At 40.7% G+C, this 23,708-nt stretch overlaps 1 protein-coding gene across 15 annotated transcripts in view; it reads right to left on the minus strand.

The window, feature by feature from the left end:
• BIN1 (bridging integrator 1) overlaps window positions 1–23,708 on the minus strand; it is a 152,150-nt gene that overhangs the window by 65,672 nt on the left and 62,770 nt on the right. For all 15 annotated transcript variants that reach the window (XM_061609206.1, XM_061609202.1, XM_061609203.1 and 12 more), the window contains exon 2: window positions 11,322–11,402. In XM_061609206.1, the coding sequence (XP_061465190.1) occupies window positions 11,322–11,402 (81 nt within the window). The remainder of the gene's footprint in view (window positions 1–11,321; window positions 11,403–23,708) is intronic.

Consider the following 23,708-nt stretch of genomic DNA (forward strand, 5'->3'; position numbering starts at 1 on the left):
TATTGGAGCCATGGGGTGGATGGGGGAGGGTCTGTGCACAGCCCCTACTTGGTATGAATTAGTTGATTTATGAAATGCCCATCACATAAATCTCAAGGTGATTCACAAACATACAACTAAAAATAGGTTTTAAAACACAAACAGCCAAGGCAGAGACCTAAAAAAGAAGCTTTTGCATTTTATTCATTTGTATAAATTATTTCTATCCCACTTTTCAACCTTCAAAAAGGGTCCTCAAGACAGTTTACATCCATAAACATGCAGATTCACACTAAACAAAACACATAGAACAGAGTTATAAAACATTCCAACAGCAAAGAGAGCTAACAAAATGCTTGCGAAAACAGAAAGGTTTTCACTACATGCCCAAAGAGAGCTAACCAGCCTCTCTAGAAAGAGGGTTCCACATCCTGAGTGCTACAACTGAAAAGACCCTGTGCTATGGCTAATCCAAACATACCAGTAAACACAATGGGACACAAGGCAATGCTTGGATAATAAAAACACAGTAAGGAGGCACATTGATGTAGAGGAAGGGGAGGGGATGTCTTCATATATCCTGATCCAAAACCATTTAGTCTTATTGGCAATGACCAGCACCTCATATTGAGCCTAGAAATATACTGGAATCCTGTGCAGAATGAACACCACCAAGCTCCAAAAAAAAAGCAACCTGCAGGCACAACTTAGCTCATTACATTTTCCAATAACTGCAGTTTAATTAGAACTCTGCTTGTATTGATTTTGTGTTCTTTATTATTAGTTATATTATGTATATATTATATACATGTATAAGAATTACAATAAAATGCATCATAAAAATCAACAATAACACTATAAAAATGATCAAACTCACAAATCTGCCACTTTTTTGTTCTATCTTTTCTTAATACTGTACTTTTTAGCGGTTTTGCTTCTTGGTCATTTTGGAGCCTTTCAATGGAAAGCAACTCATAAGCATTTGAAATAAAATAAAACAAAATAATTCTGTTGCTCTATCAAGTTTAACAGAAAGCATATCCCCTGATTATCAGGGTGCAATTGAGACTTGCCAGGAAGGTTTTGTTCAGTTCTTCAGCAATGCTCCTTCTGCAGCAATGGCAATTATTCTGGACGTCCAGCCTGCCCTTCCTCCTTCTTTCAACAGAGCACACTAATATAGAGCTGAAATGAATTCATCAAGCTTTCCAATCTCATCATTCAAATGTTGAATGCAAAAAATAAAATTTGATTTTTAAAAAAAAAAAATCCATTCTGAATATAAAGTTTTACCTCAAAATTTGAGTGCCTTATGGCACAATCCTCTACCCATAAGTCCTATTGAATTAATGGGACTTACTCCCAGGTATGTGTGTATAGGATTGCAGCCTTAGACTTGATATCATTTCTTGATTATTACATTTGATCAGTACCAATATTTTCATATGCTGTCAGGGGTCAACTTGTAAATATTAAATAACACTGCATATCAACGATCAAATATTATCCGATACTGACTACTATAGCATGTTATCTATTAAATGCCATGAGATGCTAAATACCTGGCAGGTATTAAATACTGTCAAATAAGAACTAGCATTGTATACCAACTGAATTCAAAAAATATAAAAACCATGTATTATAAAAATCTAATATTTGGAGAATACTTAAGATCAACAGCTACAGAGAAGAATCTTATGGAGAACTGGAAGCCAAATTTGTTTCAGCTCCAAAGGCCACCTTTGCAAATCTGGGGAATGGCCCAGATCTGGCAGCTGTTTCACCAAAGCTAGCAGCTGTAAAGGAATCAGCAGATGCCACATTTCCAGGGAGAGCATTCCCTTTATTTAAGTAGTTCGACTTCAGAGGAAGGTATACAAGAACGACAACCTTAACTGCATTAACTACAAGTAACATCAAGTGTTAGGCAACCAAAGTAGGACCACCACTTTGAAACTCAAGTGAGTATCCTTCTCGGAAGTGATCCTTTTTAGTTAGATCCTCAAACTTTACCAGAATTTCTTCCACCTTTCTGGTAAGGCAGAATCTCTCCTTTTCTTTTTTTTTTTACAATAATTTTTATTCAAATTTTCATAAAACATAGAAAACAAAATCATAAAACATTCAAAGACAAAAAACAAAACAAAACAAAAATGATTAAACAAAAAAAAATAAAAATGTTGACTTCCCATTTGTCACATATCAAATCAGTTATAGGTCTACAATATATAACAATCCTGTCTCTTAAATCATATTATAAAATCACTTTCCTCCAGTAGTTATCTTAATTAATCATCAAATCTCATAAACATTACTTTATTCTTTCCACAAAAAGTCAAAGAGAGGTTTCAATTCTTTAAGAAATATATCTATCAATTTTTCTCCAAATAAACATGTCAATTAATCCATCTCGTTAATAATTATAATAATCTTATTGTCATAATCATAGTCCAAATAAACATTTCGATTAATCCATCTCATCAGAATCTGTTAGGTCCAATAATTTCAATAGCCATTATTCCATTATCCCTATTAGTTCCATCTTCCATCTTCAATAGTCCTGTTAAGTCCAGTAATTTCAGTGTCCAATCTTCCATTATCAGTATTCCATAATAATCTTGCTGTTGTAGCCATAGTCATATAATAAGAGTCTGATGGGAATTTCCTCTATCCCAAATATTTTCTTGCCATCCATTCTGAATAAGTTGCTGAAACATTGTTGTAAATTCATATCTGTGTTCTTCTTTTTTAGAAAATGCACTGGCTCATCTCTTAAGAGTTTTTCCATTGTCACATGACTGCAGTTAATTCCATAGATTTTCTCTATATCAAGCTCCATCACATCATTCCAGTCCAGAAGATTATCCAAGCCATTGATAACTTTATCTCTAATATCTTCATTAATTTCTTCAGAGATAACGTTAAATTCCAAACAGTAGATTTTATTTCTAAAATCCATAAACTCCAGATCTTTTTCCAATTCCACATTTGTTCCAATCTCCAGGGCTTGTATCTTCCCTTTATTTTTTCTTTTCTCATCTGTGATCTCATTCTCCTCTCTCACAGGGTCCCCTATTTCTTTAAACTCCTGCGTCGTTTTGCTCAGTTCAATTTTCAGCTCCTTACTACCCTGTCGCAGGGTTTGTTTCGTTATCTCAATCTCATCCATTATTTTCTGAAACATAATTACTTCCAGATTCTCAGCCACTTTCTTGATTGCCATTTTTAAAACCACGAAAACAAAGCAAAACAAAAATAAAGAAGAACCACTTCTTATTTCAGCAACAATCGGGTTAATATTCCAGGCTTGATGACATCACAGTATAAACAGAGCAACCTGCCTTATCTCTCTATGTTCAAGAATGCAAAATAAATTTAGTTCCCAGCATCAAAACAGTTAGTGGCGTCGTGAAGAAGCAGATTCGTCAAAATAAAATAGACCAAAAAGAGAATAGTCCCAGACAATATAATATTCCTCGGAATAGAAATCAGGAATAGAAATCCCTCTTCTGTTTATTATCTTTAGAATGCACTTCCAGGACAGCTTTTTGCGACAGAAACAGAGATAAGCTGTTAATTTCGTGAATAACAGAGAAGAGCTATATCTCACCCAGAAGTTGTCCAAAGCCGATCAATCTGACAAATCTCCTTTTGCTGCAACAATTTAAACCAAGTAAAAAAAATAATAGAAAGAAGGGTGCTTGCCTGTTAGTCCGTTCTCTCTTTCAAGAAAAGATAAACGTATCGCTTAAGCAAATAGAGCTTGTTAGGAAGTCCGTCCGGCATTGTTGGCTGGACCTTATCTCATAAATTAATGAAATCCAGTCCTCCCAACAAAAACAGGCTTTGAGGTTGATCTCTACGTTTCTCCCTGCCCGGGAGAAATTTCATCAGCCAAAAAAAAAAAAATGTTCTGACTGATTTATATCTGAATAAGCTTCTTTTGAGGCGGGAGCCCGTCCCAAAAGCAGGCACAAGCGAAGTCACCCTTCCCGGAAGTCAGAATCTCTCCTTTTCTAACTGTTCTGTCTTCATAACTTATTTTCAAAGAGCATAAAGTGGAGACAATGGTCACGTGCTGGTTGCCCTTTCACAGCTATATTTAGTGAAGGTTTAGGATGTGGGGGGGTGTTGTCATGTCTTATAGTAAACTCATACATAATATTGTATTTCCATTTTCCTTTCATCTCAGTAAAGGGGACTTAAAAGAGAGGAAGCTCACAGAACATCTGCCGCAGAAGCTATTAACCTTTGAGGAGATGCTTCCTATCATTATTTTCCTATTTCAAGTGGTGCAGTCAAGTAATTGTATACTCATTTTAAACTCCGGTCTTGCTGGGGTCTGTTTAGATAGTAAAGTATATTATTTCACTTACTTCAATATGCGGTTATCTGAGTGGGGTCCTGGACTTTTGCCCCAAAGACCTGCTCTGAAAGCACCGCTGCCTCTCATTCATCCTAAAGGTGTCTTCCTCTTCATGCTTAACTTGTGCTTCCTAAACTAAATAGAGGCCATAATACTACTGGTGCTCATGCTGCAAAGAGCTGCGCTTTATGCTATTCAGCAGGGAAGGGGAACATTTGGCCCTCCAGATGTTGCTGGACTATAATTTTCAAAAACCAGTTTCCTTCCTATTAAGGAAGTTTTGCTACTTTAACAGCTGGTATAATGGGTTGCATATTACAAGGAGTGTCTGGAAAGGAGGGATGGAGACCTCTGTGTAGCCCTTAAGATGCAGTTGAACTATAACTCCCATCAGCCCCACCAGCATAGCCATTGGTCAGAGATGTTGGGTGCTGTAGTCCAGCAATAGTGGGAGGGTCATAGGTTCTCATCCCAGAGCTAAGGGGTATAGTTCACACTCAAACTGCTAGCAGTCATTTCACCGCAGATCCCAACACACCCTCATAGTACTTCCCAGCTTAGTTCCTGCATTTGGGTTATTACCCTTGGGTGGTAAGGAAGAAACAATAATTTGCTACTAGTAGTTACTCATGTATGGATTTTGGAAGTCATTGCAGCAATGATCATGTCATTGTAATTATAGTGTTAATATGTACTTTTCCCCACAGTCAATACACGGCAAGTCACTTCTGATACTTGACTCTTACTATTTGCAGGCAGACACCACAAAAAAGAGGAGCCAAGCTAGAAGAGACTATGAAGCTATGATCCACAAAGAGCAACACTAGTGCTTTCAATGCCTAAACTCGTCCCAGCTGTATTTTTTGTTTAGGAAATTTCTAAGTTTGTAACTACACATATAACCAGATGCTGTGCTGTCTGCATCACTCTGCAAGCGGCAGAAATGCATAAATCATAGTCACGCTAGCTGATGACCATGAGCAGCTCAGGGGGCGTGTAAGAATAAGGGAACGAGGAACAGCAGAACCACTGCCACCATTGACTTATTATTCAGCCATCACCCATCGCAGACTGACACACAGGAAGCATAATAATTTGGCTAGTGCTCCAACACAGTTTTTAAAGAGAAGGGAAAGAAGCAGGAAGGGTAAGCCTGTTTAATCAATTCCAGCAGAGTACAGTTTATTCCTGAGAACGGGAGATACACTACTTAGAGAGATGAATGATATGAACATTTCAAATCCAGCTCACAACTTTGCTTTTCCCTTCTAAAAACCTTCTATCCATCAATCACAAACAGAGGCTCGTTATTCCTGCACACACAAATGTATCTGGGGCTAAATGAGCACCACAAAATTAGAAAGGGGGGAATAGGGGAAAAGACTGGAAGAAGAAATTGCCTATGGCAGTTTTCTCCAACCTGGTGTCTTCCAAATGTTTTGGATTACAACTCCCATCAAGCCCAGCCACTGAACAAGATGGGAGTTCTAGTCCAAAAAGCACCAAGCTGTGGAAGGCTGGCTTGTGGAGAGCAGTTGCACTATTCCTTTGACTAAAGTAGGCTGTAACCATGTTCTGTAACTGTCAGAAGAAGGCCATGCCCAGGATCATTCCTAGCATTCCCCCTGCCCTACCCTCTTCCACAGGAGACCCTAACTGAGGCAAAAGGCTGTGTACTAAACCGCAACTCTCTCGGTATGTCAAAAGAACATGCTGAGAATTATTTTTAACATCATCACTTTCCCTGACCACAGCTCCAACAAGTGGGGATGTCTGCATATGCAGCACACCTGTTCCCTGCCCACAGACCAATAATGTCTCCTTCTATAAGTGGGCCTTCAAGCAGATCCAGATGTAAACTGCTAGTCACATTGGCAAGTGCTATGCACAACACCGGGATTAACTCTTGAGAAGCACCCATATGCAAAAAACATTGTAAACCTTTTAAATCACACAAGTATATGTAATATCTAGCTTGCAGTCCAGACTGCTCCACGTGCATTCTCTCAGTGATCCTTATAACAGCACTGTAAAAGAAATAAACCATTGGCCTATTTTAATTTTATTTTGAATTTCTCAACATTTATGTGCCACTCTTAATAATATGCATCCTGGTGAAGTTTGCAAGGAGAATACAAACAGACAAAAAACAAATGCAAATACAAAACAAAATCCTCTAAAAAACGTAAAATGACAGAGTAAGCTATGCAATAAAACTACCAGTGTATAGAGAACATAAGGCCACATTCACATTATACATTTATTCCAGTATTATTCCACTTTAAACAGCCATGGCTTCCCCCAAAGAATTCTGGGAAGTGTAGTTTTTGAAGGGTGCTTAGAGTTGTTAGGAGACCCCTATTCCCCTCACAGAGCTACAATACCCAGGGTTTTCTGTGAAGAGGGACTGACAAACCACACTGGGAATTGTTGCTCTGTGAGGAGAATAGGAATCTCCTAACAGGGGTCAGCACCCTTCCACACTATACTTCCCAGGATTCTTTGGGGGAAGCCATGGCTGTTTAAAGTGGAATAATAGTGGAAAATGTATGGTGTGGATGTGACCTAAGAGAGAGATAAAAGCCTAATCTCTAAGAGATGACAGAGTAGACATCAGACAGGTTTGGGGAGGGAGGCCTATAATCAGCATACCCTGGCTGAAATCTTCCCCCTGGTCACCAACCACCTTATCTATGATGACGGGTACAGAGGAACATAGGAAGCTGCCTTATACCAAGTCAAACCATTAGTCCATCTAGCTCAGTACTGTCTATACTGACTGGCAATGGCTCTGCAGGATTCAGACAGGGTTCCCTCTTAGTCCTACATAGAAATGCCAGGGATTGAACCTTGGGCCTTCTGCATTCAAAGCAGAAGAAGAGCCTCAGTAGATTAACATCTGGGCAAGCTGATGAACAGGCTTTCTACAAGGTACATATTTTTACCATAGCTCTTAAGGGGGCTGCCGCTGAGATAATAGCAGCTTTCATAAGACTATTATGCTTGTGCCAGAGGTGACCTTTGAACTAAAAGCTACCGTAGTGCCATACCTAAAGAGAATGAGCTGTGAAGCAAGAAGGTCCTTGGTTCAAGCTCACTGCCAGGAGACCAAATGCACAGCAACACCCCTCTTCAGTGACTGCTTCCGAGTAATGGGCTAGGTACCAATGATCTGACTCTGTGTGAGACAGCTTCATGGAGGTAGAGAGGATGAGACAGCATGGTATTCTAAGATAACTGGCTGCCTTTACACTAAGTGCCGCTGTCATGTTAAAATCTAAAAGCAAAAGTAAGGGTCCCCTGTAAATCAGGAGCAGAAGAAAAACAAGTCTTCAAACTTAATCTGCAGCTTTGCTCACATATAAGGACTCTCACATTATTTAACACTGCTCTCTGCCTTACAAGGGTGCTAAAGTTAGAGCAAGAGGTAGATCCAATGCTTCGCCTTTATACTGGAGGGAACGTGCTGAAATTTATACTAATATAAAAGAACACAGCAGACACACACACCCCATCACATTATGGGAGGATTTGGAATGCAGAATAACTTCAGTAGTTTTTATATATTTCATTTTTTATTACATATAACTTTGCCAGAACTTTCCTTATAAAAAGGTATCAGATTTGTGTTTTACCACCTACACTCTATACTGTCTGATCTTTGAGGACACCTCAGCTTTGAAATATTCGCTGTAATTGGAGCAGCTTGTTTTCTGCTCTTTTGCATTAATTTTTTTATGTTTTGTTGTATCTGTTTAGATATTAGTTGTGAAAATCAATAAAGGGTGCTTTTTAAAACAGAGCAAGAGGTAGATGCACATTACTACTTGCTTTTATATTTTCAGAAGAACAGCCCTTGCTTCTTTGTCCCTGTAGCCCTTGGGGCAACCCAAAGTCTGCTTTGCACCCAGCATGATCTAGCCTTATTACATCTGCATATTATCTCCTTTACTCTATCTTAACACTGCAGACTATGGAGGTTTTCAAAATCATGCTCTGAAACATCCTTTTCTCCTTCTGTACCCCCAATTATTATTATTGTTGTTATTGTTATCATTATTATAATTATTACTTAACATCACTTCTCTGTAGCAGAGTTCTGGAAAAGCTCAAAAGCTTGCTCACTACCTTGTGACATTTCATTTGGTATTTATACTACACTTGTTATTGGGGGGGAGGGAGATTCTAATGATGAGAGGAAGCATGCAGCTACCTGCAGGGTTTTGTCTGTAACAGCAGCAGCTTATTCTGAGGAAATCATGCAAAAGAACAGTAACTGAATACAGATCATCATAGGAGGAAGACTCCATCTCCTTCTGACTGTCCCCAGTTGTGCTGCTCATCAAACTCCAGAGGCCCCTGGGACTACCGGAATGTTAGTACCCCTGCCAAAAAAACAAATCATGTTCGGCTTGCGTGTCACGTAGCAAAGTCAGTCTCTAAGCAAAGACGGACAGAGATCTCGTGCCATTTGCAAGGTAAAAGTTCTCTGAATGGACATACAAGGTATTTAGAACAAGATGCCCCTCTCCCCATTCAGGAAAAGGAAAAAGATGACAGTGCTGTGCGCAGTGAGAGAGACAGCTAAGTTTATATCTCTTACACTTTCACAGCAGACCTTGTGCCCATGTTGACTGTAACAAAAACAGACTCTCAGCCCAGGGCAAATCAAAGACAGCTGCCTATCTTCACAGGAACACAGCAGACAATCAGTCCATTTTTCAGTGGATGCCCGGAAGTCATTTCCATCCTTTCTGGAATACCACCGTGAATATGGAAGGCTTCTTGGCTGCACCGGATCATCTTTCTTTGGTGTTCTGGTTGCCCCAACTGTAATTCCATGAGCATGGAAACATGCTGCTGCTTAGACCAGCCTAAATATAAACAACACGCTGACTGAACAAGGAACATATACTGGGCTATTTTATTCTTACACTGGCATTAGAAAGTACAGAGAACTGTTCCTGTGCAGTCAAGCAAACATATTCTCAAAGGCCCATTTATGAAGCAGGAATTGTGCCCCTTTTTACATGTAGAACATTTTGGAAGAGAGGGGCAATGCCAACGGCTGTACAGTAAATCAATCGCAGAACTAAGAAATTTTCTTGGCTTCCAAGGCAGTGCACATTGTATCGTTAATTCAAGAGGCTAAAAAAAAGATGAGTCTAAACTACATGTTTTAGTTTAGCATAATGTGGTATTGTTTGAATCTATTTTTAAATGCCAACCACTTGTGGTCTGATCAGGATTGGGATTGCAACATGGGAAGGTTAACCCTTTCTTTGCACACTGCAGTTCCAACAACAACAACAACAAAAACCAAATCCTCTCACGAAAGCTGCTATTTGGCACAGGAGGGAAGTTGTCATTGTTTTTCTTTTCATTTAGAATCTTTTCTAGACCTTCCATTTAGAATAATAAATTTAGTGGTGTCCTTATCAAGATGCAAGTGCTCAGGCTTCAGGGTATTACATTTTCCTGGTACCTATCATGCAATTTCCCCCCATGCAACAAACAGAATTCCTCTCCCAGCTAACCCCTCCATTACTACTACAAAAGCTGCAGGAAATGTGACTGGGCGTATCATAGTAGGCACCTGCTAGATTCACATTACTTGTCTGCACTGTGATGCCCGTGAACTTTTCTTTATAACAGCCTCAGTTGCTGGCACTGCAGTACAGAAGTGCTCGTCTACGTTAAAAAGCCCAGCGAGAAACAAAGCCAACCCTCTCCCTCACTGCCTGCCATTTCAAGACACTGAGAGGCAAATGAAACATTCCATGCAAATGCACTGAATAAAGTCCCAACTTTTACATCGTCATCATATCACATCCTCAGTGAATTAGACAATGTGAGATAGCCTTGGGAGGCTGCTGTTTTGAGTCGAGGGAGGAAGTCGCTTAAGCAAAAAAAATTATTTTGCTCTAAATTTCTAAGCTGCTTTTCTACATGCACTCATGGATTCCAGAAGAGGTTTTAGTCCTCCCCTGCTGCTGCCTTCTCAGGAATTGGTATTCGGGGGATACTGAACACAGAATTTCCATTTAATTGCCATATTTAATAGCCATTGATAGGCATATTCAATATAAAATAATGCAATGACTAAGCAGGGATTGGAACCCAAATGTCCCCAAGCCCATGCCTGAGAGGATGGCAAAGTAGGGACTGCTAGATGTTGCTGGACTACAACTCCCACCATCCCATTGGCTATGCTTGCTATGGCTGATGGGAGATAGAGTCCAATAACATCAGGAGGGTCACAGGTTTCCCATCCTTGCTCTACATCCACCTGCACCAAACTGAAGCTATTTCTTGGTTACTTGTGCCCTCCTTTATAGTGCAAAGCAAGCTCAGGAGTGCTCATGTAACCCCACAGAAGGAGAAGGAAGAGAGCGGTGGTTAGCAGCATCATGGTGAAGGAGGCACAGAATCATCTATTACTCCTCTGCCAGACGATTGCATTTCCATGCTGTTCATGGAGGAAGGCCCTTTTGTTCCTCCATGGCAAGCATAGAAGTCAAGTTAGCTGGTGAAGGAGGAACAGATCGCAACATCTCTCCTTCACCAGACTGTTTCCTTGCCTGGATGGAATTCCACATATCCCCCTGGGTGGAACTCATGATCACCACAGCAACCTGGCAAGTGATGAAATACGAAGCCTGTAATATGGGGTAACATTTCATTAAAAGATTGATAATGCCGCCTTAAAAATCTAATGCAGGAATATGATGAACAATTTGGCAGAGATTTAAATGACACATAATCCATTTCCTACGGGACAAAAAGGTAGGTAAGTAGCCTTCTGGAAGTGTTTGCACAAACTAGTTCTGAATATTGGAGTTGCATTATCATGCCTTTCTTCTACTGATATCTTCCTCGCTCCGCCTCAGTCCAAACTATGAGTCCATCACCCTTGCAAGGAAACATTCATATACAGTGAGGAAATATTCTTGTGTGTAAATTTAAAGTGGCTTACCAGTTGTTTGTTGAAGTTTTGCACACATTGTTCAAATTGCTCATCTTTTGTTTCATCAGCTTTGCCAAGTTTCTGAAGGACCTGCGCATGCACAGAAAAACAGAAGGGTATTTAAAACCACAAAGTCACAAGTTTTCAACATTAGTAACATACAGAAGGCAAGTAGGGAGAAGGGGAAATTTCAGCTTTAGCTTTACTAATGGTAGAGAACATGGGCCAGGTTCAAACACTGGGAATGCCAATTTAAAAGATCAGGCAACCAAGCTGGAAAAGACCTCTGCCTCGAGACACTGGAGGGCCACTGTCAGTTGCAAGAGACAGTATTGGGCAAGTAGGGTGCCCATGTGTCTTACGTTACTGAGAACAGCCCTCTCATTTGGAGGGCTGCCCGGTCCAAATTAGGGATGGCAAGATCTGTCAATTTCTGTTCTCTCAGTTTCACATTTTTTTCAGTTTTAAATGCAGTTCTCCACATTTCTGCAGCAATTTGCATTTTTTTAAAAAAAAATCCTCATGAAAATTCTCCAGCATTTTAGTGCAAATTTCTCCTCATGAAACACATTTTTGTAGGTAGTTTTTACTAATATGCACATTTTTACAAGCCATTTCTTGTCACATAATGCTTATTTGTATGTTCTTTGCTCTCATATATTCATTTCTATGCACACTTTCCCCCTAACATTTTGTAAACGTGGTTGGTTGATGAACTGCATTGCAAAATTTGGATATGTGCAAATTTTGAAGGACGGCTGTGTTTCAGTTCTTGTATTGTTTTGGAAAGTACGAATTTGATAGGTTTTGCTTGAAATTCAAACTGAATCTAATTTCTCACAATTCCTAGTCCAAATCCATTTTAAAGATAAGGAGCCCAGAGAAAGTAGGGCAGGGGTCTTGAAGAAGAGAAAGCAGGAGCCTTGAATCTGCCCTTCAACAGTGAAGAACAAATGGAGATGGCACACAAATCGGTCTTTCCCACTATGGTGAGATGTACAGTATTTCTGTTCCAAAAATAAAAATTGTTTCTAAAGTTGCATCTATACATATAAATCAACAAAGGCAAATTTGTGTCCTCTTTTCTGGTCATGAGTTTCCTTTTTTTTTGACAATGCCAAGTGACCAGCATATGGACAAAACAGACCAGTGGTTCGTCTCAATATAAGGCCAACTTCCTAACATCAGTAGTTTTCTCTGCGGTTTATTTATTACATTTATACCCCGCCTTTCTTTCCATGATAGAAACACAAGGCGGCTTACATATGGTTCCCAGGCGGTCTCCCATCCAGGCACTGACCACACCTGGGAGCTGGCCTTATGTACCTTCAGACCATAGCCTTCTCTCCTGTATCACAAAGACAGTATATAATAGTCAGGAAATCTCAGCTAAGAAAGTGGTACTAAATATAAATACTATGGAGTTGCTCTTCACCCGTGTAATTTTACACTGCAGACCAGCTTACCCACTCTGTGACTCCACAACCTAGAAATGAGAGGAGGACTGGACTACCTGGACTAAATTTCTCATATTAAACTTATTTGTACTTGCTAGTGAGGCACGACACTGAAAAAAATTGGGAGAACAGACAAATCTACACCACTGTGCTGCAGGTCCCGCAAAAGAAACTTCAGTTAACTTCCTCCCACAAATAGAATAGTTTGTGAAAGACAGGAAAGTTAATATGCAGGGAACATAGCTGTCATCTTCAGGTTTAGCAAAATTTGAATGGAGTTTCAACTAAGACTGGAAGTAGCTTGGGAGGGACTCATGTTTTCATTGTTCTGCCACCAGTAAGGTCATCATGGCAACCAGCCAGGCCTCTCTTAGGACCAAGAGTCCTTTTTAACAATGAAGTTCACCCGCCATTCCAGGCAGAGTAAATAATCAAGACACTTTATTTATCAGGCATTCCCTTTTAACACTCATGTACTAACACAAGTGAGCTGCTGAAAGTAGAAGAGCCTTGAAAGCAATTCTGTTTCCTAAAGAGCTAACCCAACACTGTTTGGCTTGAGTGTCCGAAGGGGTAAAGCTGCAAGGCCACTAACAGCAATAGCTGCCATGTATGCTGACTGCTTCAGCTGCCACAAAATACACTTAGGCCGGCAACGTTACCAACTAATGCAGCACATAGATGTTATCATGCAGTCCCATCTATCAAGAAACTGGGATGGGCAACGGCTACTTATCATGTTTATGTTTAGTAACAAGGCTTTTGCTAACACACAATATGCAATACAATCATATGGGCAGATGAACGAAGAACCCTGAAGGATCAGACCCAAGGTCCATTTAGCCCATCATCCTGTTTCCTACTGTTTGCCAGACAGATGCCTATGGGAAGCCTAAGAGGAGGACCTTCGAACAACAGGCCTCTTCTGCTGTTGCTCCCAGCGACTGGTATTCAGAGGCATACTGCCTCTGAGGGAGTTTACAGCCATCATGACTAGTAGTATAATTGATGGCTACATGGATGCATTTAGATGAGCCATCAAAACCTCAGTTTGGGATCCTGGTTTTCAGGGAAAACTATATTTTGCTACATTCAGAAGCACCAACAAGCTATAGTTTCCCACTAAACAGTGTGGTGTAGTGGTTAAGGTGTTGGACTACAACCTGGGAGACCAGGGTTCGAATCCCCACCTAGCCATGAAGTGACCTTGGGCCAGTCACTGCCTCTCAGCCTCATGAAAACCCTATTCATAGGGTCGCCATAAGTCGGAATCGACTTGAAGGCAGTACACACACACACACACACAAACAGAAGTAAAAGCTGCTAATCTTTTCTATTCACATGCAGAGGAAGTGAAGGAAGCTGCCCATTCGCAATCCTCTGTATCATGGTTCAGGCTTTGGAGAATCATCTGAATCCAGCCAGTCTCCTTTGGCTGTATTAGCATTCCTGCTGTTTGGAAAACTCCCTAGTCAATTAAAAAAAAAAAAAAAAAGCCCACACTTCCTCAAGTGCTATGATTGATTGATGAGGCAAGCAAGTCTGAGAAGATACGACGTGAGCTAGCAGTACATTTTAATATTCCCTTGGGAAAAAGAGAGAGAGTGTGTGTAGAGGACCTCCACATTCACCCAACATTGATAACAAATACAGAGGATAGGACCGTCTTGTTTTTCACATGACGGGTCTCAAGACATAACCCACAAATCAGCTATCTACTATTTAGGCTCTGCTTAAGGATGCCTACCCCACACTCTAATAATCATTTGTTTACAAGCACTGCAATTAGAAATCGATCAAGATTCCTATTTATTTCACACTGTCATTAGAATTTAGCCATACATGCACACCCATGTACACAGCTGATTCTCTGTAACACTGCAACATGCATCACAAAGCACTCAAGTTTCAGAGTATCATATCCAAGTGTGCAAAAACATCACTGAAGGCCAGTATTTAATCCCTGAGTGGGTGGCAAGCTAAGCAACATCCTCTGCAGAAATTGGAGCTCTCAGAACTCAAACACACTGGAAAGATAGAAGGCTATGTTAGCAGGGAATGTGATACGTACTTGGCCACCAATTTGTGTTTCCACCACGCCTGTTATAAACCAGCCTAGCCTTTGGGGGTGGGAGAGGAAGTTCTCCGGATCAAGCTCTTGTTTAGGTTTTGTTCAAGCTCTGTACTAGAGAATAGGCAGCTGCAAATATATTAGTATATGCAAATAACCAACGGAGGAAGTAAAGGAAAGGGGCTTGCAGTGGCCTCTCATACAAGGGACTGGCAGGCTCTAAGCTATAGGGCTGCTCCAGCCATCAGGTGCTCCCAAGTCCATTTACTGCAACTGTGTTAGCTCAAGAGTGCCAGACTTGTCAGCTAAAAAGACACTACTCTCAGTAGATACTCCAAAAGATGCAGACACTCATTACATTTCACAGGCCACAGTTATGGGTAATTAACTCCTGCTGGAAATAAACTGAGCTTTACACCAGCCTTGTAGACATAGGTGACCAGGAATTGTATGAAGACAATGAAAAAAGGGAGTGGAGAAGTGAGAGACTGTTCCACCGCTCCTGTGAACCCTGAGTAGAAATGCAATGGGCTGCTGGGAGAGGGCCAGACCTCCCTATCCCTCCTCTGCCACCTTCTAGCAGGTCAGTTCAAAACAAATGCAGGCTAGTAAGTGCTGTGGGCTTTTTGACAAGGCTGCTTTAAAAGCATCCTAATTTTGTGCCTGACCGTCAAAGATTTAAAGCAAATTCAGAATTCTTCACATAAAATCCAGCAACATTCCAAATAATCATGACAGACAATTGTTTACCACAATGCTTGGCAAGAGACCACTCGCCTTGGCCATATCGATTACTATGAAATACAAAAACCAGTGAGCATCCAAGCAAAACCAATAAAAAAGAGTGAAAAATCACAAGATGCTGTAAATGATGTTATCTGGTGCCTACCACCACCACCATAGAAATGACATTGCAAAAAAAGAAGAAAGGATTTGTAGATGTTCCTTCTTTTTTGCAATGTCATTTCCATCTGGGGGGGGGGAGAACAGACACACTTAATTTGTATTAACGTTTGGCAATGATTTCTTTAAAGTATATAATTGTACCTTCAATTAGTAATCTGAGACATTGTCAAATGTTTAATGTATTGTCAGAAATCCCTGAAATTTAGGTTTTCACTTTGAACTAAGTATATATATAATTTATTTTTAATATTTAAATAATTGCATTTTTCTCTAATGTATTGTTCCTATTTTTCAGTCCCTGATGAAGGCCTAGAGTGCATGCAGGCTGAAGTGGGTTTTTTACAAATAAAATCACTTACAGCATCTTGTGATTTTTTTATTCTCCTTTATCGGTTTTGGGTTTTTTTATATAAATATATTTGTATACAGCTATTTCATTTAAAAAATAACCATCAAAGCAGTTTACAACAAATAAAAAACCCATATAATAAAAATAATTAAAAATATAGTAAAAGCAAAAGTCAACTATAGTAAAAAGAGATCTTCTTAAAGTTTGCATAAGCCTGGTGGAACAAAAAGGTTTTCAGCAAGTGTTTAAAGCTTAAAACAAAAGGCACCTACTGAATCCCTGTTGGCAGAGAATTCCAGAGAACTGGGCCGATGACACTGAAGGTTCAATTTCATGTCGATATTAAATAAGCCTCACCAGCCCGAGGGATGACCAATGCTGCTCCTGCAGATGACCTCAGTGATCAAGCTAAGGGTTCAGGTGGTCCCTAAGATTCCCTGGGCCTAGGTTGTTCAGGGCTTTGTAAATTACGCCAGGTTCAAGGACCTTGAACCTGGCTAGGCAGTGGGTAGCCATTTGAAACAGCATGTGCTGGCTCACTGATCAGATAAGAGGATCATTTCTAAACTGGGGAAAGGGTCATTTAACCAAGAGAAGAATCTTGAATGTTGCAGACATTGGTTCAAAGGTTTGACACAGAACAAGCAGGTAATGTAGAAAATGCAGTGACATTCCTTCAAAACAGCCAAGGGGCAACCTGCTGATTACCTAGAGCTCCTGTGCACGGGCTCAAATAGCCTACATGAACTCTGAATTGATATGAAGCTATATTTTAAATATGTACTCTCCGGAAGCCTGATTAATTACTACACACTTATTTATTTATTGTAATAGTTGGGTTCTGAACTTGCAATGGCTCACATTAGTTTGAATTAATTCAGAATTAGAGGGCCAAATCAGGTGTGATCTTTTTTGCTTTAACATGGACAGTTTTAAAATGCCAATCAGGATCATAGCAGGTAGAGAAGGAGGAGTTGAACCTTTCCCTCCTCTGCAGTGGACTGGGCTTAACTAAAATCATTCCTCCAAAGGTGCTACTTGGAGTTCTCATGGGAAGTTTCCTCCTAATGCAAAATAACAGCTTCTGAAGAGCAAGCACAGCAAAAAGGAAAGGGATACACTTTCCTGCCTGCTGCAAACTCCCACTAGTTATAACCTCTCTCTCAATCGGCTGCTATTTGCAAAATGTCATATCTAGTTTGACCTAGCAATAACCAAAAGATGAGTATGCCTTCTCTCCACTAAAACTAAGACTGGGGAGACTTGGGTTCAAATTCCTACTCAGGCATGAAGCTCAGTGGGTGACTTTGTGCCACTCATTCTCTCAGACTAACCTACCTCACAGAGTTGTTGAAAAAGGAAGTGGAGGATGAGACTGAGGATAAAAGGGGGAGAGAGAACTATGTAAGCTGCTCTGAACGTCTTGGAGGAAGGGTGGGATAAAACTGTAATAAATAAATATTTTTAGTCTTACTTGAAAACTGCATTGTTTACACAAGTTCTAGCTATTTGACTTTCTGAGAGACTGAGTCCAAGCTGCTTTTACATGTTACGAGGCTCCTACAAGGAGGTTTCATTATAACAGTGTACAGATCAAAATGTATATGTAACTGTGTATGCATTGCAAGCATGCAGTACACAAGACCTGAAGAGCTTTGAACTAATTGGGGTGGCACTATGAAATGGCTCTTAATCTCAGCAATTTCCAGTGATGGAAAAATAATCAGTGAAAATACGTGAGGAATCGACAGTCAAACAAACATTACTATACAAAACACCCTACCGCTGTGATGATAGCTAATGCCTAACATTAGCCTACCCTAACTTAGTGCCCTCCAGATATTTCCCGTCAGCACTACCAGCATGGCAATGATCAGGGATGATGAGAGCTGGGAGCCCAATAACATCTGGAGGCTATCAGCTTGGAAAGGCTGCCTTTCGCTATCAGCATTCTGCCATATCTGCTCCTAAAATTTGCAGACGAAATTCAAAATCTGTAGAAGAGGTTCATCATAGAAAGGCATGTTATGTAGCAGATACTCATCTCCCACACCATCAGATATTAGTCTGCAGTTCCAGTTCAGAGGGGAAAGAGGGGATGTGTACACACACCAAGACAAATGGGGAGGTGATGTTGCTGTTGACAAGAGGTGGGAGCTGGAATGGGACTCAATCCAAGACAAAGCAGGATAATTCAGCTGAGACCTTCTCAAAAGTGTATCCAAATCAGATCCAAACGGATGGATTCTCAGTATAAAAACTTTGGCACAAAAATTCTTGCTGAGCAGCAGAAGGCAAAGAATGTGTGCAACATCAGTAATGTGTGTCCATTTTGACCGTTAATGAACTGTGAGATCATAGGATGACACCCATCCCCTAGAGAAGTGCAAGTGGTGTCAGATTAGACCATTCCCAGGCAGCTATTGGCGTTCTACTCTCCCCCATCTTTTCCTGGCAAAACATCACCATGCTTAATCTGTCAAATCATTGCAAAGCCAGATAAAATTAGTTAGGATGGAAACTTCAGGCTATTTACAGCTATTAATGGAGCAGATTTGCCCAAGCAAAGACAGTTAATGAAAACCTAGAACAAGTCAATGGAGCACTCAGGATTGGCTCAGAATGGCAGGAATTAGTTGTATGGAAGGAGGAAAGGGAGAAGGAAACTGCCCACATGCAGCATGCGAGGCTAAACCAATAATCTGGTAGCATTTAGTATGTTGAATAAGCAACAGTTGATTGCTACTACCCTTCTGGTACCTTTTATTTCCCTAGAGACCTGGTGGCATTTTTAAAACCAAAGATCAACACTAAGACACAGAGCTTGGATGGCTCCCATATCAATGACATAATGTGAAAATTAATGTTATACCCATTTTATAGATATAGACATTGTGGCCAAAGTGGGATTTGGATTCCAATATACTGGATCACTTTTTTTCCATAAGAATTTTGGCACAGACTTCCATAGGACCAATCCTTTTATCCAGAATGCTCAGTGTCTGAAACCAGCATCCATGGCGCAAGAACCTGAACAGAAATTCTGCCCCTGCAAATCATTCAAGGAGACTTAGGAAGCAAACTGATCAACAGACTCCAGATTTTGAATCGGGGTCCTTGATTATAGAAACTATAATAGATTTACATAACTTTAAAGTTTAAAAATAATAACATTGAACTTGTCAAGGATTGTCAATACCTTGGCATCGTTATTAACCCAAAGGGAGACAATCATCAAGAATTCAGAAGAAGGCAAAGACTGGGGAGAGCAGCTATGAGAGAACTAGAAAAGGTCCCCAAATGCAAAGATGTATCACTGAACACTAAAGTCAGGATCATACATACCATGGTATTCCCGATCTCTATGTATGGGTGTGAACATTGGACAGTGAAAAAAGCAGGTAAGATAAAAATCAACTCATTTGAAATGTGGTGTTGGAGAAGAGCTTTGCGGATACCATGGACTGCGAAAAAGACAAATAATTGGGTGTTCGAACAAATTAAACCAGAACTATGGCTAGAAGCTAAAATGATGAAACTGAGGTTATCATACTTTGGACATATAATGAGAAGACATGACTCACTAGAAAAGACAATAATGCTGGGAAAAACAGAACGGAGTAGAAAAAGAGGAAGGCCAAAGAAGAGATAGAATGATTCCATAAAGAAAGCCACAGACCTGAACTTACAAGTTCTGAACAAGGTGGTTTACAACAAATGTTATTGGAGGTTGCTGATTCATAGGGTCGCTTTAAGTCATAATCAACTTGAAGGCACATAACACATATGTAGAGTTGGAAGGGGCCGGCCATCAAGTCCAACCCCCTGCTCAATGCAGGAATCCAACTTAAAGCATACCTGGCAGATGGCTGTCCAGCTGCCTCTTGAATGCCCCTAGTGTTGGACAGCCCACCACCTCCCTAGGTAATTGGTTCCATTGTTGCACTCCTCTAACAGCTAGGAAGTTTTTCCTGAAGTTCAGCCAAAATCCGGCTTCCTATGCTAAACACAACTGTCTTACACGCATTCAACAGACATAAAACAAATGCAAATGAGAGGAGAATGGCAACATGGTGTCTGGCTTCACCCCCTGACCTAGAATACTCATGTAAATATCTGAAGAGAGCCTACTTGTGCACATTTGATTAGATAATATAGGGACCTATCTATGCAAGTGGGATCGCCACATAAGCTTTCTTCCCATTTCAGGTGAATGCACATGGGTCAGGGCTGCCATAATCTCTTTCTCACTCACTCACACATGCACACATTTGTTTTACCCAGATAGATAGAACACCTGTAAAAAGCTACAGACTATCAGGCTGTGGCCTACGTGAATCAGATGGTTTGTGAACTGGATGACAGGATCAGCCGGCCTGCTGCTTCTACTTCTGTAATGAGAAATATCCTTAAGAAAATGCCACACAGAATTCTCCAAGCGAGGAAACACTTTATATGAACACATACCACGCTGTAGAACACCAAGATGAATTTCCCCTTAAAAAGGCAAGAAGCCAGTCTACAGCATTCCTGTTGGTGGAATGCCCTCTCTAGGGAGCTGTCAGTCTTCCTCAATTTTAACGTTTAGGAGAAATTTATTAATATTCCTGTTTAACCCAGGCATTTGATGGCTGTAAGTCTGGTCCTTGGCAAGCCTGAATTATGAGTCTGAGAGTAGGCGATTGCTTTTAAGAGTTAACTGTTTTAGAATGTTGTTTTTTAATTGTTTTTAGCCGGTTGTTTTTAGAAGTTTTAATTATATTGTTTTAGCATTGACATGTTTGCCACTCTGGGCTCCTTTAAAGGAAGGGTGAAATATAAATGTAATACATTATTATGATTATCATCATCATCATCATCTATTCATTTTATAATCCCACCCTTCAATCTCTCCCAGGGTGGCTTGCATACGAATGACAGAAAAGGCACTGAATACAAAATAGAAAATGTCAGCTAACACAAACAGATGAACAGCAAGTGCTCACAACATTTAGTCTTAGCTCACCCGCCAACCAAAAGCTGGGGCAAAGCAGTGCATCTTCAGTCACTGCCAAAAGATAAACAATGTCAGTGCCAGATGCACCCCAGAGGGGAGGCCATTCCAGCAGCCACCACACCTTATCCTGTGCCAGTGCCCACCTAGTTCACCTGGCAACAGGACCATGAGAAGGGCCTCCCCTGTTTATCTTAATGCACAAGCAGGTTGATATGGTCTCACTCTGGGCAAATAAATGTTTGGGGTTTGAAATGAACGTTGGAGCTCAAAAAAGGCCCCAAAATTCTTCTCCCTTCATTTCCCATAGTTGCCTAATGCCCCAAGGCCCAGATGATGGGGGAGGGGAAAGGAAAGGGGAAAAAACTCCATCTGTTCTCACTGTGAACCTCCACTGCTGCTCACCACCTTTTAAAGGGAAGGGAAGGCGGGGAGCAGTGTTTGGGGACTGGCAAGGGACAGCTTCTGGGGTTGAGAGAAGGCACTACTGAGGCATCTAAGTTTTCCAAACCTTCAGGAAAAGTCATCTGAGATCTTTTACAGAAGATCTTGGATAATTTCTGAGATAAGAGGAGGCAAGCTATCTTTAATGATTTTGCACCCATTCCCTGACATGGAGTTAAAAATGCGCAACTGAAATCATATGACATGCATACTGGATGTGCAGCAATCGTATACTCACTTATACCTGGGAGTAAGCCCCACTGAACACAGTGGGATTTAAGAGTTGGCATGTATAGGATTGTGCTTCAAAAAAACTTAAAAGCCCAATACATTATTGTGCTTCTGCTGCTGAGTAACAAAAACAGATTACATCACAAGAAATAATAGGTTCCTTTTTCTGTCAAAATAATAAACCATTGCATCTTAGACACTGGGTACAAAATAGGGGGAGGGTTGGCATGTCAGCCATTTTTAACTATTGACAATATAAATATTTTGCTTGTCGTGTCTTACAAAGTTGTCATTGTTAACTGTATTTTGAGCAGACAATTATTTACTGGAATTGATATCACTGCAGTAACATCAAGACCATAAATTGTAGAGGGATGACTATCTTATTCTGTTGCAACAACAAGAGTCTTGAGGACAGTAACACTAAAGACTAACAGATTTTTTATGGCGTATATTTTTGGAGGAACTAACTACCCACCAGTGGTGGAACTTTCTGAACAGCTTCCCCAGTCACAAAGGCTATTGTAATGGTAAAAATCTATTAGCCTTTAAAAAGCAGAGCCTGGAAACATTACTTTTTTGAACTACAACTCACATCAGCCCCAGCCAGCATGGCACTGGTTGGGGCTGATGGGAGTTGTAGTTCAAAAAAGTAACTTTTCCAAGCTCTGTTAAAAAGGTACCACAAGACTCATTCTTGTTTGTATCAGTGTCCCAGGTTTTCAAGAGGAAGAAAAAAAGAAATGAAGCCCCATTTACCTGCGCAGCATGGATAAGCGGGGCATAGTTGCGAGGAGGGAGCGATGCTGCTGCGGCCATCTTCGTTAAGGGCAACGTCGTGTGTCGCAGCGTTATGTGTGCGTGACGTGCAGCAGGGAGGGGAGGGGCCATGGGCCTATTTAAGGCCAGGCCGCCCCTCCTACCTCCTCTTTCAACGAGCGACAAGAGGACAATGAGGGACATAGCAGAGAAAGCTTGGTTGGGCCTATTAGGCCTAATTTGTTACCCCCAGAGGGGGTTTTGGGAGCCCCAACAGCTGTGGGTGGTAGCGTTGCAGCGTGGCTGCAACTGGGGCAGGCCTCGTAGTGGGGCCTAGCAGCGGCACGTCCGATAACCCCCCCCCCCACCTAGCAGTTGTGGAGGGGTTGATTGAGGCTTTTTATTGAGCAGCGCGACGTTAGTGCTGCTGCTGGTTAAAAGAAAGACACAGGAAGTTTAAAAATAAATGAGACTATACTGGATATACAAACAAAATTAAATATAGTCATGCTAATACACTGGTTAAAGACAGACTCAGGCACATAAAGGAAAATTAAAAATAAATCAGAATAAAAGGGACGAACAAAAGAAATTGTATCTAATCCTTCTAGTTTAAGTTCCCTCTGAACACTCTCCCCCCAACAGGTTCAGCTTAGCCCCCCCTGATGATATACACAGGTTGGTTCTTTATTATATTATTACAGGGTGGATGCATGATGTGATGGCAGAGCCCTTTTGTGAGGCTTATGACTTCTTGCTAGGCCCAGACATAGGGGGAGGATTGCCCACCCCCGCAGGTTATCCAGCTTAGACCCCCCTGATGATATACACAGGTTGGTTCTTTATTATATTATTACAGGGTGGATGCATGATGTGATGGCAGAGCCCTTTTGTGAGGCTTATGACTTCTTGCTAGGCCCAGGCATAGGTACAACTTCTTGCTAGGCCCGGGCATGTATGAGGTTTGAAGTACTTAATTATATGATTATTATACTACATACTAGTATATTGGTGGGGCCTAGTGAGCCTTTTTAGCCTTTGGGCCTTTCATAGTTATATGATAATAAGGGCGGAGATAACAGTTTGCTAGAAAATGTGTAAATCGCTGTATCTTAAGTGAGCGATCCTTTTGCATTCCAAGTGTTAATTTCAGGCTATTTGTTCACTCTGAGACAGAAGAGGCATT

This window comes from Rhineura floridana, chromosome 2 (genome assembly GCF_030035675.1).
Source record: "Rhineura floridana isolate rRhiFlo1 chromosome 2, rRhiFlo1.hap2, whole genome shotgun sequence".
Lineage (NCBI taxonomy): Eukaryota > Metazoa > Chordata > Lepidosauria > Squamata > Rhineuridae > Rhineura > Rhineura floridana.